This window comes from Artemia sp. Qi Xiang Cuo, chromosome 12, assembly GCF_049724085.1.
Source record: "Artemia sp. Qi Xiang Cuo chromosome 12, ASM4972408v1, whole genome shotgun sequence".
In the NCBI taxonomy this organism is placed as follows: domain Eukaryota; kingdom Metazoa; phylum Arthropoda; class Branchiopoda; order Anostraca; family Artemiidae; genus Artemia; species Artemia sp. Qi Xiang Cuo.
This window is the reverse complement of record NC_142805.1, coordinates 66,178,465-66,196,037: the sequence shown is the minus strand read 5'-3', so window position 1 is coordinate 66,196,037 and position 17,573 is coordinate 66,178,465. Positions and strand designations below refer to the sequence as shown.

Below are 17,573 nucleotides of genomic sequence, written 5' to 3'. Positions count from 1 at the left end.
TATGAAAATATACAAATCTTTCCCTTGAATCTTCTTTCCTTCTTTTAATACTTAAAATATTAGCTAAAAGAACTTTTGAAGAAGAAACATAATGTTCCATATTCTGTATAGCACATGCCCAATTTGCTGATGTGACCTAGAAAAATAATTTTGGGATCTATAAAAACGAATTCAGGAATAATTTTTGGAGACATTAAAAAAAAAAAAAAATGTTGACCTCTACCTACTTTCCGGCCATTGGATCCATGCTGCTGTGTTGTGGGGTTTGATCTTATTTTTCGTTATAATTATTATTTAATAAAGAACTCTGAGGGGTGCGAAAAGGGAGCTGACTATTTTGGGTTTACATATATTGACGACAAATAAGGAAATCATATTTCCAAAGTCATCATAGGAACTTTGCTACCCGTTTTCGAAAAAAAATCCATCATATCTTTCTGCAAAACATAGAAACCAAATTTAGGGAACTGAGTCATATTTTTCATTTGCAATAAAATCTTGCTGTAAAATTAAGTCTAAAAACAAAATAAATAAATAACGCGCTGTTTCTGCTTTTTTTAAAGAGAAGATCGTGACCTAAGAATGAAGGAAACCTTTCTTTTGTTTCCGTTAGGACATCGTTTCGTCACAGATGTTTTTTATTAAACCTAGTGGGGTTCCTGGTCCTTATATTATGTCAGGATAGTGGTTGAATGCTTCCTCTACAACTTAAAACTAAGCATGGGAGTAATATTGTCTTTTAATATATTTTCTGTTGAGGTAGAATGTTTTTAAATAGCTTCATCTGTCTTTCAATGCCATATTTGTGCTTTTTGCTTATGTAAAACTAATGAAATTGGATTTCCTATGAGTTTATCTCCTATAAGTCTGTCTTTTTCTATTTTTCTTTTTCCTTAACTAAATCTGAACCTATATAACATTTATAGACCACTCACTTGGTCCCCTGTTATGATTATCTTTTCCCTGAATAACAATTTTTTTCTCAAAAACTCTGACATTAGTATCTTTTCTGTGCTGGAAGAATTACAGGCTGTAATTTTCAGACTGGTACTTAATGGTGACCGTTTGAGAAAGCTTTCCATTGGATTTAGGAAGATTAATCAGTTTCTCCCAGAGAACAAGGGAAACATTAAAAGCACGAGATAATCTTGGAAATAGAAATCCCTAAAGACTCTAAATCCAAATATATTGCTTTGCTACCAATGTACTCGTAAAATTATTGGCACATTACAATGAAGATTGTAAGGCTAGGAGGGGTAAAAAGATAGAAAAAGTGCCGTCTTATTTATCTTCCCACAAAAAACATTTCATTTGGGATTTCCTTCCTCCTCAAGTTCTAAAAGCAATTAGGGAATGTATTTTTTTTTCAAGGAATCAAATGGTCTTGTGTGCACATAACTTAACACCAGGGGTGTGGTTTGGGGGGGGGGTGTTTGTAATTGTCCCAATAATGTGGAGAAAAAAATATTATATATCCCATAGCCCTTGACTAGGCCTAGCTGGATATGGACCCTTCTTGACCCCCCCCCCCCAATAAAAATGCCGGGGATTCGCTCCTGCCTAACGCTTCTCTTGGAAAAAGGATTATAAAAATATTTTTCTTATGTGTGGGTGGGGGAGGGGGTTAGGGCCATTAAAAAGTTTTTTTGGTCCAAATATTCTAGGGGACCCTTAAGAATAATTGTTGAAGAATTATTAGATCTGTTCAAGTACCTAATAGCTTGTGATACGACTTTTATGATGTAAAACAATGTCGTTGATATTTTGTTTAAGACGGAACTTCAAAATATAAGAGAGTTCAAAATAATGTCCTTTTTATCGCTTCTGATGCTAATCACTAATCTAGGCAGCATTCCTTGAAACATAGGCTCAACAAATGGACAAAATCTAGTAAGCCATGAAAAAGACTAGCGGCATTATCGGGTATTTCGATTTCCTTTCACACCACAAAACATGCTATAAAAATGAAAATGAAAATATTTGTAAATTGTACATTTTGAACAAAACATTAAAAAATTTCTTTGAGAAGTCCCTCCATATTAAAATGTTCCAAAATATATTTTCCATAATGAATCACATTATAAAAGCCAAAAACCAAAGCTGATAATTCATTTAAAACTAGATAACATTTTCTGACTTGAATTGAAAATTGTATCGCAATTACGGTTTCACATTTTCAGGGAGCTCCTAACTTCTAATCGAATATGTTATATCTCCACAAATACAGATATCAAGAGCGGATCCAGTATTTTTTTTTCGGGGGGGGGGGTTACTAAGTTTCGACTCGGTTTTCGACTAATTTTTACCAAGATTTTACTAATTTTCGACTAATTTTTGACTCGGTCAAAAATTTCAGGGGGGGGTTCAAACCGGGTACCCCCCCCCTTGGATACGGCCTTGACAGATATCTAAATGTGTAGAAGCTATCTTTAGCTGATAGTTCATTTATAGGTAACATTTTTCTGACTTCACTTGAAAATTGTATCGCAATTACGGTTTTACATTTTCAGGGAGCTCCTAGCCTCTAGTCTTTATTATATCTTCCCTAATCTGGAGACCTCTAATGATAGCTCAAGCCATTGACTGGTCCTCTTAGTTTTTCAGGTTTTTGAGGTTTTTGCCTTCTTTAAAATCTTCTCTCGCTTGGAGAAATACTTGAAAACTCAAGTTTCGGAAAGATTGTTAATTATTTTATCTATTCCAGGCTTAAGTTATCTTTTTTAGATAAAAATGAATCATTAAATTGGTCACTACCATAAATCCAGACAATCCTAAAATATCTCCTCCTCTAATGTGAAGGACATTTTTGTTATTTCTTTTGAACTTGCTATATACGTCTAACGAAAAAACGAAGATTCATTCCTGTAGGTAATTTTTAATGCCTGTCTTAGGATGTCTTTATTTCCAAAAACACAAGTAGGTCGTCTTAAAAAATAAAAAAAATAATAATAATAGTCCAGCAGAACTTTCTATCCTTCTTGAAGAACCCAAGGGAAATTCAGCCCTTTGATACTAACATAATTTTTGCCATCGCTGCGTTATAAAAAAAAATCCAGTTCTTTGAGAAACTATTTCTTCCTGAAGATGACCCAAATATAGGCTTGTCTTTAAATGCTGAAATAGGCCTATAAATAGGCCTATAAGTTCACTTCTTTGGTCTTCTCCTTTTCGGGAACTTCAGGTAAAATACAAGCTTTTTATACTAATTAAATAAAAAAAAATGATAGCTTTTTCTGAACTGAAAGTTAGCAGAAAGTAAGCAAAATGATAGAACTGAAAGTAAGCAGCATCATTAAAAGTTTAAACGAGCAGGAATTATTCCGTATATGAAGGGGGTTTACCTTCTCTTCAATTCCTCGCTCTTCACGCAAAAGTGTTTTTAAATTAAAAAAAATTTGTTTATTCTAATTAAATGGCCCCTGTGTTTCAGGAGTTGCTCTTAGTAAATTAGGACAAAAAGCCAAACTTGCGCTTAAAGAGCGATGATTTGAAAAGGGGCAACTTCCCTAATATGTGGAATAATTTCTGTTCGTTTTAAGTTTTAATGTTGATCCTTACTTTCTATCGAAAAAACTTATTTGGAAATTTAGTTTCTGATCGTTTTTCAAATAATGCTGAAAAATCTAGATCCTCCTTCAAGGAAAATTGCCTCTCCCCACGAAAATTTCTCCTTTGAAAGTTCCTCCCCGTAAAGTACACCCCTTGACAATCCCATCCTCGCTGAAAATCCCCCCCCCATGATTATTTCTCACGGACGATTCCCGCCTAAAAAATTATCCATAGCATGCTTTCATTTGAAAAAGATTTTAATTTCTTATCGCTTTTCAATTCATGCAGGAAATTCTCCCCCGTAGAAAGTTCTTTCCGTAAATCCTCACCCTCTAGTGGAAATTTGCTCCCGCGGAAAAATCACCCATAAAGAGTATCAAGGATTATATGTTGTGCTTTTTGTTGTTGCTTTTTCCAAGGGTGTTTGTATCAGATCATTGGTCGTTAAAGATCGGGAGAGGGCTTATTCGGAAGAAAAGCAAAAGTTCTATTGCCCATTTTGAGTTACTAAAAGGATTGGAGGCCAACAAGATTTCTACGGAAAGGATTTTCCTTGGGGAGGAAAGTTTCTGAGGGGAATTGTCCAGGAAAAATTTAACACGTTGGGGGATTTCCTGGCAAGCTTTTTCTGCTGAAAGTGAGGAGTAACGTTAAAACTTAAAACGAAATTATTCAGCATATGAGGGGGCTGTCCCTTTCACAACCCTCGTTCTTTATGCTAAAGCTTGACCTTTTGTCACAATTCTTTAAGAAAGACTGCTCAAACATGTGCCGTTGAGTTCCAATGAGATGTATTTTAAAGAACTTTAAGACTTTAGTGTAAAGAGCGAGGGATGAGGAAGGCGCAGCCCCCCTCACATACGCAAGAATCTCTGTTCTTTTCAAGTTTTAATGTTGCTCCTCACTTTCAGTTGAAATTTTTTTTTTTTTTTTTTTAGTCTCATAAAGGCCAAAATAACCGCTTCCTAAAAGTAAGGAGGGGATAGAGGTTAGTCTAAAATGGAGGTTACTTCTTTGGGATATATCCGAGTATAGCAAATTCTTATCCTTTTTACGAATGCCAGGAAAAATTAAAGCTTTTAATTTTAAGTTTATTTCGCAATCTCGTAAATTTAAGACCAAAACTAAACACTTTCCAAAAGAAAGGGAGGGGAGGGGATTATCATTATGAAAACCCTAAAATTATTTTCAGGTTTCCCTCTCGTGTTAAATGGATATTTTGTAACCATGCTTTGAATAACTCACTATGGCCACTGTCATCTTTACAAATCAAAGTTTGCAAGTAAATATTTGTTCGTGAAGATGACATTTCAATTCTTACGTTGGTAAATTTTTAGTTATAGTTACAGGTATGGTCACATGGGGAATTTCTAGTTATAGTTACAGAAACTATAAGAAGGTTACTTCTTTGGGATATATCCAGTATAGCAAATTCTTATTCTTTTCACGAATGCAAGGGACTATGTACGCCCATGCTTATCAATCCGTACTTTAATGAGCTTTTATTTGTAGAAATTATGAGTTCGTTACTTCTTTGAGAAATAAGCTTTATACTAGCTTCTTATCCTTTTCACGAATAGAAAAGAATTGAAGCTTTTAATATTAAAATGTTCGCCATCTGTTAAATTAATGGCCAAAACTGGTCGTTACCTGTAAAAAAAAAGAAAAAGAAAAAAAGAGGTTGTCAGAAGACCCGGACAATTTTAAAATTGTTTTTAGTTTCCACTCACGTGTAAAAAATATTTTTTTTTTACAACCAAATATCTTTTTTTGTTAACGTAGATACTATGTTATTAAAAAAAAATCGCAATCTCTGAGAAGATATTTCTTCATAAAGATGATTATATGCACATATCCAGACGTGAAGACGTTGTTAGCCAGTTCTTATTTCTAATAGAAATATAAGTAGGTCATTTTCTTTGGAAGGAATCCAGTATAGCTTCCTATCCTTTTCAAGAAATGATGCCATATCTTACTGCCATAAAAAATCTTAGAACATAAATTATCCTTTTTTATGGTAGATACAAGTGCTTTAAAGGTTCTCAAAAGAACTGCCCAAAGCTGACTTGCTCCTTTTTGCTTAGCAGAAAGAATAATGGCATTTCATTCCATAGAACCAACTTTTCTAAAATGGCTCCACTTGTAACATTAATGCTTATGGGGATTGTATCTAATCGTAACAAACACGAAGCGGAAGAGCAGGGAAACTTTTGACGAGAAGAGATAATGAGTAGAAACGAAAGTTCTCGCTCAAAGTTAAATGGGACAGTAGAAACGCTGTTCGACAAATTGCAACGTCTTTGCTTTGTGCTTACTTGACTGAAGTTTTGAGTCCGTTACTATCGCTCTTGCTCCTTGGAAATCTTGTAAAGTGAGTCAAAAGTTGTATTTGATTGTACAGCATATTTGCCCATGAGATGAACAAAACTCTTAAGAAACTCCCTAAGGAGACTGTCTCTCTGGAAATTTCTCTGGGTAAAGCTCAAGCTAAAATCTTTGCATTTATTTGAATGATTACCGTATGAGTAACATGACGAGAGTAATGAAGATTATTTACTCAAAGAGCTAAGTTAGTATACCCACAAATGAGTGATGAGTTTGACAAAGAAGGTGGTGATACCATGGTCACATGACTCAAATGAGACAAGGATGACTACCCTACGATATTTGGCTCTCGACTCCTCCGGGCCTCCAGATGAGAGGTAGACAACGAATAAAGAAGGTCATTCCCTTGAAGATTAAGGCAGAGTTCTACAGTCGTCTGTCAATGAGCTTTGGTCTTTAAATCAGGATCGTGTGACGTGGAGGTTAACCGTTGCTGCTCTATGCGTGACTAGGCGTCGTAGGAACTAAGATTAACGTAAGTTAGCATTTTAAATCAAGACAGAAAAACACAAAAATGAAGTGAAATGTCTCATTAAAATGGTCACAAATTGTCATAATTTTCAAATTAAAGTTAATTCTTGACAATCAGTTTGTGTTGCTCAAGGACCTCAAAGGGGATGGGGACTTGAAATTGGATAAAGTTTTGTGCATGTATTAGATGAATATAAGTCCAGAATTTAAGAAAGCATATCGAAGCCCTTTTAATCGAAAAGGAATACTGGGTTGTTCAGCCAGATATCGAGGGATCGGTGTAGTTGAAAAATCCCTTGGGCACGGTTTATATAAAGGTACCCAGTTGTTTCAATCGAACGTAAACTGTATATACTTTACATATTTGCAAGAAAAACGCTTCATTGTAATTTAGATTTTATATATTCAAATTGAGAATTTCTTCAGCAAGACGAAACGCTATGCTGTCTCTTGGGGAACAACTGTGCCATGAATTTCCTACCATAGGTTGCCATTTGTTGCTAAATTGTCATAATCATTGGATCTTCAGCTTGTGACATTGATACCAAAAAATAGATAATAGCATGGTCCAAATAATTAACAAAGACATAAATTTTTTTAAATATTGTTCAAAAGCGTCACTTATTGGAAGTATTTTTGGAGGTATTATTGGAGGTATATGTCCCTAGGCTTTTAAAAAAGTGGCTGTATTCGGTTTCAAAGGCTGTTTTAATTTCCTGCAATTGATGCAGACACTACGGGAGAACTTCATAATCATTTTTTAACATTACTGCTTTCAGAAATTTTTGACATTGCTTTAAGAAGTTTAGTATTTTCTCAGAAGGGTAGGGACTCTATTATTTGCCTTAAAAAGTCGTCGGATAAATGTAGTTCTCGAGTTTGAACATTAACATCAAAATCGTGTATTAAATATTCATAGATTCCTGCAGTATCAATGAACTTTCCATCATCAAAACATATTTTCTTCATAGGAAGCGCAAGAAATAATAATCAAATATGAACTTAGGTGCATTTCTGCAAGCAGAAGTAGCCTGCAAAAAGTCATACAGAGATTCTGGAGGCCGCATTTATCCTAGGCAGCACAATAGCGCTGCCTAAGTAAAGGACGATGTTGGCACAATGTATTTTTTTTTTCCATTAGACCAGGGCACTTCGTATCGAATGAGTTGTAGAAACTTCGTAAAGGGCTCATTTGATTGGAAATTGGAATGGCTAGTGCCCTTTTTAATAACCGAAAGTGATTGGAAGGCAACTAATCACCCCTTTCACGCCCACCATTTCCGCAAACACATCCAATCAAAATTTTGAGATAGAAATTTTGTTCAACTTAGTTGAAAGTTCTGGAAATTAGATTTTTGGCAGCGTTGTCGTAGAAACTTCAAAAAGGACTCATTGAATTGGGAAATGAGAGGGATAGTGCCCTTATTAATAGTCAAAAGCTATCGAAGGACAAATGCCCCCCTTCCCTACGCATCATTTCCCCAAATACTTCAGATCAACATTTTGACATAGCTATTTATTGAACGTAGTGAAGGGTCGGGAAATTATGTTTTTGAGTGTGACAACCCCCTCACAGCCCTCAGGGCTAAGGTTGTAAGTTCTGTCCTGGGGACATAGGATGTTTTTATAGAAAGCGTTTGTCGTAAAAGCTTCAAAAAGGACTCATTCGATTGGAAATTGAAAGGACTAGTGCATTTTTTATTAGTCGAAAGTGATCAGAGGGCAAATGCCCTCCCCCCCCCCAACGCCTATCATTTCCCCAAACACTTCCAATCACAATTTTTATGTAGCCATTTTGTTCAACCCATCAGAAAGGTCTGGAAATTATGTCTTTGAGGATATCAAAACCTCCAGTCCTCAGGGTAAGGGTTGTAAGTTATGCCCTGGGGACATATAAGATTTTTATAGAAAGCGTGGTCCCATAAACTTCGGAGGGGGCTCATTGGATTGGTAATCAGACGCTCTAGTGCTCTTTTTAAGAGTAAAAGTGATCAGAGAGCAGCTGCCCCCTCCCTCCTACACACACGTCGTATTGTCCCGAAATGCGTCTAATAGAAATTTTGAGATAACCATTGTATTCAAAATAGTCTAAATATCATATAACAAGGCTTTTGGGGCTGAAACACACCCCAGAGATTAGAGGCAAGGGTTGTAAGTTATGCCCAGGGGGTATTTAAGGTTTTTATGGAAGGGACGATTGTTTAAATTCAGAAGAGGCTCAGTCTTTCTCCCTGAAAAAGACTATGTCAATAAAACGAACAAAAATTAATCAAAAACGTTTTGCACAAAATAAGTTTTCCTATAACCTATAAACCCTATGCTTTCTAAAAGCCAGAATGTAATTTTTACTTTACCGAAAATAGTTCTTTTAAATGTGTTCACTTCTATAATTTTAAGAAATCAAAAATTAATTAAGATGTTAAGGAATAAAAATCAGCATATGTATATTAAACTGACAATGCACATTTTTTTCTGTAAATTCATTCGAAAGTACAAATTATATTCTGGCTTTTAGAAAGCATAGGGTTTAGAACCCTACTCAGATTAATTTCTGCTCGTTTTGAGTTTGGCTTATTTTAATTTATGTTTGTTTTGGGTTTCATTTATTTATTGATATTGATTTGTGGTAGTTATATGCTTTGTAGACTATTTTATTCTATTTTTGTTCATTTTTGTTTTAATGGAGTTCTTTACTTATTTTTTGAAAAACTTATTTTCTGCAAAAAGCTTTTTGATTAATCTACTAAAGAACCCCACCTCAAATAAGCTGCCGAGTATTCAGCTTCTTGAAGGTCCAATTGATGAGAAATTTAACCAAATAGTAGGTGAAATCGAATCCGTAACCAGGGAAACTGCTAGTACAGATTGGGCTGTCGAGATCCTGTCTGGGACATCCCTGGGATTATTTGTATCTGAGGAGAGAAGCTTAGGGATACTAATAAAGGTGACTGACAGTGGGGAAACAAATAAAAGAGGCTAAAAGGCGTCTTGTCAAAAAGGAAACATCTAATCCAAAAAGAAAATAAGGCAGGCCATGTAACAATTAAGTAATAAAGGGTGCTGAGAATATACAGATACCTTCAAGGAGGATGGTAAGCATTGTTTACATAAGAAGACTCGTTAGCTGTTGAAAAAAAGCCGCTAGCAGGGAGATTTTTTTTTTGAAAAAATGGACATTTTGTTATAGACACTGAAGACAGACCACAAAGATATGAAGAAGAGAAGCTGTATTCCTCTGTCATATCTCAAGGTCGCTAAAGTCAAATGAATATCCTGTCCGTGGTAGAATTTAATTGTGATTGTAAAAATTTTGCTTGAAGAATTGAAAGAAATTTACAACAAAATTATCACAAAAATATAGGTTTTTTTCCTATATCCAAAAATAGTTTTTATCCTGGGTGAAAGCCTCTATTACGCTGATTACACAACCTTGCTAAACTCCTGATTCCATTCCAAACCAACTAGCAACTTCGCTTCCTACCTTAACCGCAGCAAAAAAAAAAAAATTCACACATAGACTCATCTATGTCTATGAAAAGTTAACTTATTTATTTATTTATTGAACACCTATCACTCACATAGCAAGATAAGACGGAGTAGAGGAAAAAAAGAAGAAAAAACAAACAAACGAAACAAAAACACATGCACAAAGAACCAATTACTGTGACACTTGTCATAGTAACGAAAACTAACTATAAAAATAAAACACGAATTAGAATCAAACTTAAATATTACTGCACTAAATAGAGTCATGACACATACACAAAAAAAAACTATTGAATTAAAACAGGATACCAATCTTTCTTTGAAGAATTAAGGTTTCGATTATGCTCTGCAATTAATTTAGAAATTGCAAGATCAGGTTTAGAGAATTTAAATATTCTAATCAATGGAGAATTCTGATACCAAGGAGGTAACTGAAGAAAATACTTAGCAAAGTGGATGAAAATGGACCGGGCTTTCTGACAATCGGTTCTAGTAAACAACTTCCAGAAGGGAGCAATACAAGATGTGAGGGAGGGCTACAGCATTGAAAAGGCTAGCGAATGGTAGGTGGTTAAATCTAGGAGCACGGATCGGGCGCGGCGTAGTGACAAACAAATGGGAATACCTAGATAAACGAGGTGGTCAACAGCTCTAACAGGGGCATCACCAAGCCCTATAGAGGACGGTGGCTCACATTTCCAATTAAAACGCACTATTTCTGATTTATCAGCATTGAAACGAAGGCCAAGTTTAAGATACTCCTGTTGAAGTGTGACAAAGACCTTATTTATTCTTTGGAGGATACGGCTGACATTTAAAACGTCATCTGCGTAACAAACTAGAAACAGATTCAATGAACATAGAATCAGAGATGTGGGGCACCAGTCTCGAGCATCCAACATACAATTATCGAAAAGATTAGGAAAAGAAACTGATCCTTGACGTGCACCTTTCAAAACAAGAATGAATTCCCTATGTGGAACAGGGGGCATATTTTTATCCGGAGGCACTGTCAGGCTAATACATAATCGAAAGTGCATATGTCGAAGACAGTGAATCACCGAGGAATTAGTCCACGTTTGGCCGCTTTGAGGAGTAAAACTCGTCTGACTAGCGAAAATTCGTCTGAGGATTCGTCATCAAGTAATGCATTGGCTACAGCTGTGAGGGCATAAGCACATTCCATTCCCCGCTTGAACCCGATCTGGTGAGGTGGAGTGTAACATGTCTGTTCAAGGTCAGATCGGAAAAGAAGCTCGAAGACTTTGCAAAAGGAAGTCGCAATCGTAATAGGTTGAAATGATGGACATTCTGTGTTTGCGTTTCCTATTTTGGGAATTGGGATAAGATCTGCAATGCAAAAAGAAGAGGGTACAATTTGTTGTGTAAAAATCATCTCCATTAATAGTGCCAGGTGTCGGATTAATGCCTCTCCCCCAAATTTCAAATGCAAAGCACTGATGTGGTTCAGAATTGATTCCAGCCCAATCACGATGGGTTTTTAGTCTAGGAGGTGTATGTGGCGGGTTTTACCCGGAAAGCTCCGGCGTTTAACGAATTAGAAAAAGGAGCTAGTGGAAACACCGGGGATGATTAGTTCCTCTCTATGTATCAATATGTCACTATGATATCTTAATAGTATGCCTTCTGGCTACCTCCTCCCTATCTCCAGTAGTTTTACTCGTAGCCTTTATTCTAAATAAACTTAATTTACACTTAGATTCCTTCTTTATTTCCCTTATTCTCGTAACAACATCTTCTCGGAAATATCTCATGGACAACCCCATCTCTTATACTCCCTCTAAAGCTTTAAACTTTTTGACTATTAAAAAATTCTTAATATTAATATTTTTTTAATTTACATGAAACAGCCATAAATTAAACAAAGACAAGAGAAAAATACATAATCAACGAAAAAAGTCGGATAAGATGGTGGTGAGGGGGTAAATGCGTATAGTCCATGCTTGGGAGTTTTCTATATCGTCTTTTTTACTTTGGAATTATACATTTACACATTAGTCGCTCACAAGAAGTCAGTTCTTTGTCTAAGGTGGAAGATAAAGACGAAATCCAAAAAAATTAAATAATTTATCTGAATCTTATTTAAAGTACTACTTTTAAGAATAAGTGTCATCTTTATGTTCTGTTTTTTCCTTTTTGGAGATTTCTTCTAAGAATAAAATATTACTAGCTGCTCTTCAAATTTTCTCCGTAAGACATCTTTTGCTGCTTCGAAAACGACCGAGTCCGTTGATTTTGAATTGAATTTATCAAGTATCCTAAATGTTCCGCATTATCAAATCCTAAATCTCCGGTTTCATATATGTTTTCTTGATTTTGTCCTTAAAAAAAAAAGTTTTCTTGGAGCCTATCAACGTCCTAAATCTTGGAAGGCACCTTTTTCATAGTTTAGCGTTACTCCTGTATTAAACGGACTCTTTTATATACTGCTATGAAAAACCCGAGGCATCCCCCCGACAAAAGCAAAGATTTGACGCTATCTGATGTTGTATAAACAAGTATTTAGGGGTTTCTCACTCTGGGAACTATATTTAAAGTTAAACTGTTGTTTTTTGGGATTTAGGGGGGATGGTACCTAGGTTAGGTTAGGTTACGTATTTAATATATGCTATGCTTTACCCACCACCCCCACCACCCCTAATGTGCAAATATATATCCCAAAATTGTTTCTAAACTATTATATATTCATCCTATTTTATTTTATTTCATTAGCATTAACCAAACTAGCACTATATAAAAGAATACGTTTAGTACAGGAGTAGCCTACCGTTTAGCTTTTTATTCACTCTTTATCCAATTAACTGCTGGTCTTTACTTTTAATGTTAATAACTGTACCCGTGTAGCTTCTGATGACCGTTTTATAGGTTTGATAAAACAGTTTGTGGTAACGAACTGTAAGTAAGAAGCGACTCGGCTCAATAGTACCCGAAACTCTAAAAAATGGAATTTTGATATCAATAGATATATTATAAGAATTGGCTACTAATGCGGATTCCAAATATATAAGTTTCATTAAGTTTTGTCATACCCATCTAAGGCTACGAGCCTGGGAAATGTTGCCTGATTTTTGAAAAAAGGGTGGAAACGTCCTTTAAAAGTCATAGAACCTTAATCAAAATCACACCATCAGATTCAGTGGATCAGAGAACCCTACTATAGAAGTTTCAAGCTCCTATCTGCACAAATGTGGAATTTTGTATTTTTTGCCAGAAGAAAGATCACGGATGCGTGTTTATTTATTTGATTTTGATCCCAGGGGTGACCGCGTCGTACCACTGGTCCTAGAATATTGGGTGAGGTCTCATTCGAACGGAAATTAAAAGTTCTAGTGCCCTTTTAAGTGACCAAAAACATTGGAGGCAACTAGTCCCACGCCCCTTTTTTCTCAAAATCGTCCGATCAAAATTTTGATATAGCCATGTTTTTCAGCATAGTTGAAAGGCCGAATAATTATGCCCTTTGGAGACAACAAAACCCCCTACAGCTCTTGAGAAAAGGTCTTTAAGTTATAAAATTTATCCATTGTTTATGTATAATATTTGTTATTGGGAAGTATGCATACTTTTTTCGGGTGGAGGAGGGCAAATTTCCTGCTGGGGGAATTTTCCACGGGGAAAATTTTACATGGGTGGGAAGTTCTCAGGGGGAGAATTTTTGAAGGGAAAGATTATAACAGGATTGAATTGTCTAGAGAATAAATCCGTGGGGAAGAAGGATTTTTCCTTGGAGGTGGAGCCAGTTTTTCTGGCAATATTTAAAAAACCGAAATTAAATAAAAAAAAACAAGTTTTTTCAACTGAAAGTGAGAAAAAAATAAATAATACAAAATAAACAGAAATTATTACAATACCTCGCTCTGTGCGCTAAAGTACGAATTTTGTCCCAATTCTTTAATAACGACTCCTGAAAAACAAGGTTAGTTTAATTAGAACAATAAGAAGCTTTTTTAATGTTTTAGCGTAAAGAGGGAGATTCTGAGGAGGGGGCAGCCTCCCTCATATATGAAATAATTTATGTTCGTTTTAAGTCTTAAGTTGCTCTTCACTTTCAGTTGAAAAAATCTGATTTTTTATTTAATTGATTTAAATAGACCCCTTACTGTTTGAGAAAAAGAACAACAAGATGACTCATAGGTGCTACCCATGGTAGCACCTACGGTGTGCTACCATAGGTGCAGCCTAGGGATTGTCAGTTTCCTGTTACTGGGTTTTTGGTCATGGTAATATCAGTTGTGTTTTATTAAGCACTTCAGCAGAGGCTATCCAGAGTTTCTGTTGGTGGGGAGGGGTTCAAACGCTGTACCCCCCTTCCCCCTGTCCCTGAACATGGCTGTTGGTTTCAGGCTATTTCTCGAAATTGGTACAAGTTTGTTTTCGAAATAAAATGTTACTATTAAGACTAACCGTAAGAATAGGTACCATTCCTTAATCAGCTGCAAATTGCATTTTTTTTTTTCTCATTAACCGGTTCTTTTTAAAACACTTTCTTTTTATTGTTGGTTACTATGGGCTGTGGTTAGATCTTTACTAGGTTGCAGCCACCTCTGCAGCCTTGATTGTTAACAGCACTCATAATTGCCGCTGTTATGCCACAAGGTCGGATCTGACATATTCTTATTTCTAGGATGATTTTGAAAAACTGATTGCTAAACTGTTCTTACAGGAAGGAACAGTAGGAGGCCAAGTAATATTGCACTAGGTCACAACTAGTATCGAATGCTGTAACTTAAGGCCAATGTCTGGTTTCTCTGCCATAAGACATTGTCAAATTCTGAAAGGGGTTTTGTATTTTAGCTATTTTGGTCACTTGGTTTTTTATGCTAAAACTTGCATTTTAAGCCATATAACAGTGCGAAAAGCGTGTTAGTGCTGTTTATTTAACAAGTTATTATTTTTAAAAATTCTGGAAGTCCCTAAGCTGAGGATAAGTTATTGCGTCACTGTAATTTATTGTGTTTTTTAATAAGGAGAAATTTAGTCTTCAGATTTATCTGGTGATTTCATAATACAGGGACTTCTGAGGAAATCCCGAAAGCAATGTTTTCTATTCCCTCGCGGAAAATTTTTCTTGTGTTTTTTATTTTAGAATTAGTTCCTCTTAGCTTCTCCTTCTATGATTACAGGAAAAGTGGTGTGGCGGTTTCAAGACGGAAACAATTTCCAGAAAAGATTCTTCTAGTTAGCGTAATATATTGATTGGGAATTAGGTTCAAGGCGAGTTCGCCCAAAGGCCCACAAATTATATCTGCAAGATATGAAATCAATTTATTGCTTTTCCCAAATAATGACTTTGCCACTTCGATAACTTTTTCCAATTAGATCCCAACGCTGGTACGTACATCATTAGACCGTCGGAGAGTCTTAATTTGCGTGAAATTCATTTTTAGAAGGTGTAGAATACAAGTGGCTATAGCGTATTAGTTATCATTGGCACGTATTATAAATAGTTTCAACGGTTGGTAGGACTTGGATAGTATTTTACTGTAAATTAACGATTTATAATAAATTTAATAATTATTTATAATAAATATAATAGATTAACTAATTAACGAATTATGATAAATCATAAATTAAGTGGCTAAAAGTAGCCTTTCTAAAGTAATCAACATGTTCTTTAATGAACCCATGAGAAAAAAGTAATCGGTGTTTTTTTATTATACCAGATTTATTGTTTATAACAAATGGCACTATATCAAGCAAATCATATCATTAAATCATTATATCAAGCAAATCATATGATGCTGAGACAGGGTAACAACTACATTAACTGCAGAGAAGAAACATGTCTTACACTAGCTTAAATAGAATATAAAAAAAAACTGTTTTCTTTCAAATGAAAGGAAAGAGCAACGTTTAAACCCAAAACAAGCAGAAATTACTCCGTATATGGGCGGGGGCATCCCCTTCTCAATCCCCCTCTCTTTATGCTAAAGTTTTATAGTGCTTTAAGACTCCATCTATACGGAAAACAACGTTCCACCTAATGGTTGCCTTTAGGACCGTGTTTCCATGGAATGTTAAATTATTAACAATTTTCTCCAGAGTTCGTTTTTTTTCTGTATTATTTGACTGTTTCGTGTGTTTTCTTAGTCAGATCTCCCGAAAACGTTGCCTACACCGCACAAGCCCGCTCCATCAGAGATATTTGCATGTATATGAAGAGCTAGGCACAATCCGAAGATCAGTGAAAGATAAAAAAAAAACTCTTTGGCAGACATATCGGGTTTTTCCCGTCATTTGGTTTTATTTTTCCTCAAAATTCCTAACAAATTAGTATGTAGCGTCTTTTTTTAACTTCCTTTTTTGTTATTTGACTTGACACTAAAACAAGGACTATACCAGAGTAAAAAATAATCGATATTTCAATATACCGAATAGGCCTACGAAAGGTGAAAATACCGACGTATCTAAAAACCCAGGTATCGCCTACCAGTAATGGGAACTGAGGTGGACTAATTGGTCAGCATTGTATAACTTAAGGGGGAGTGCATATATTTAAATCGGTAGTTTAAAACATTTGAGTCATTCAGAGCTACGGAAGTCTACCCTTATGGAAATCTAGTCTAGCTTCAATAAGTACGTCGTTCATTTTTCGCCAGTTTCAAAATAATTGGATCGTAGTTACTCTAACTAGAATTTAACTGCATATACTCATTTGCTTAAAATGAATTATCCATACCTCTCTATTTCACCTACCAATAACTCATTGGGGCGTTAAGCCCACTGAGGCCCCGCTCCTCCTCCATCCCACTAACTTAAAATAAACATTCGCTGATCTTTCCCATGGTGCTCCCACTTCTTCTAAACCTTTTATAATACTCCCCATCGAGGACGTCTGACTTTTCGATTAACCTCATCTGGTTTACCCAATTCTTGGCACCTTTAATCAGCTAAATCTGATCTAACTACCTTAACTGTTCCTTGATGCACGATTGTCTGGGTAGTTACGGTTTTATGGGAGATAGCTTTTCTCTTTGGCACAGAATTCCGCGAAGTATATGGCAAAGATGGCGGTTTCACAATTACTTATAAAGGAGTTATACTTTCTAACTTGCTGCAAAATAAAACAAACTAAACAATTCTCATTGCTTTGGCCAAGTAAAATTCCTGACACGTTAAAGAACCCAGTTTTTTTTTTCAACGCAATTATTGTAATTTATTTTTATATAATATATTGCCTTTCAGGTAGTGCACAACTACGGTCACGGTGGGTATGGTGTTACAACTGCACCAGGAACGTCGAAGTATGCTGTTGCCTTTGTTAAAGAATTCTTAGAGAATAAGGTATCCTCTAAGCTTTAAACGCTACACAATTTCAAGTTTTATAAATCGTTGTCTTAGGTTATGCATTACATTATACAAAGGGTATTTTCTATTTGGAGGCATGAGGGAGCATGATGTTTCATGGTTAATTCTGAATTGATATTACTGAAATGTTTTGGAGCTCTAGTGTTCAAAGCCTGTATCCTAAACATCAGTTGATCCGAGGCCAAGTATGAAAAGCTTTCATAAATTGAAATGTATAATTAGTAGAGTTAGGTCAGTATATCTTTGCGAAAGTTTGTCCTTGTGAACGAGAAAATTAATTAATTAATTAAATTGATTGATAACAAATTAATTAATTCATTAATTAAAAATAATTAATTTAAATTTTAATCAAT

At 35.4% G+C, this 17,573-nt stretch overlaps 1 protein-coding gene across 2 annotated transcripts in view; it reads left to right on the top strand.

Annotated features, from left to right (window-relative positions):
* Positions 1-17,280, top strand: part of Daao1 (D-amino acid oxidase 1) — a 261,388-nt gene extending 244,108 nt beyond the window's left edge. For both annotated transcript variants that reach the window (XM_089098450.1, XM_089098451.1), the window contains exon 7: positions 17,098-17,280. In XM_089098450.1, coding sequence (XP_088954576.1) covers positions 17,098-17,214 — 117 coding nt within the window. In that variant the 3' untranslated portion in view covers positions 17,215-17,280. The remainder of the gene's footprint in view (positions 1-17,097) is intronic.
* The last annotated feature ends 293 nt before the right edge of the window (positions 17,281-17,573 follow it).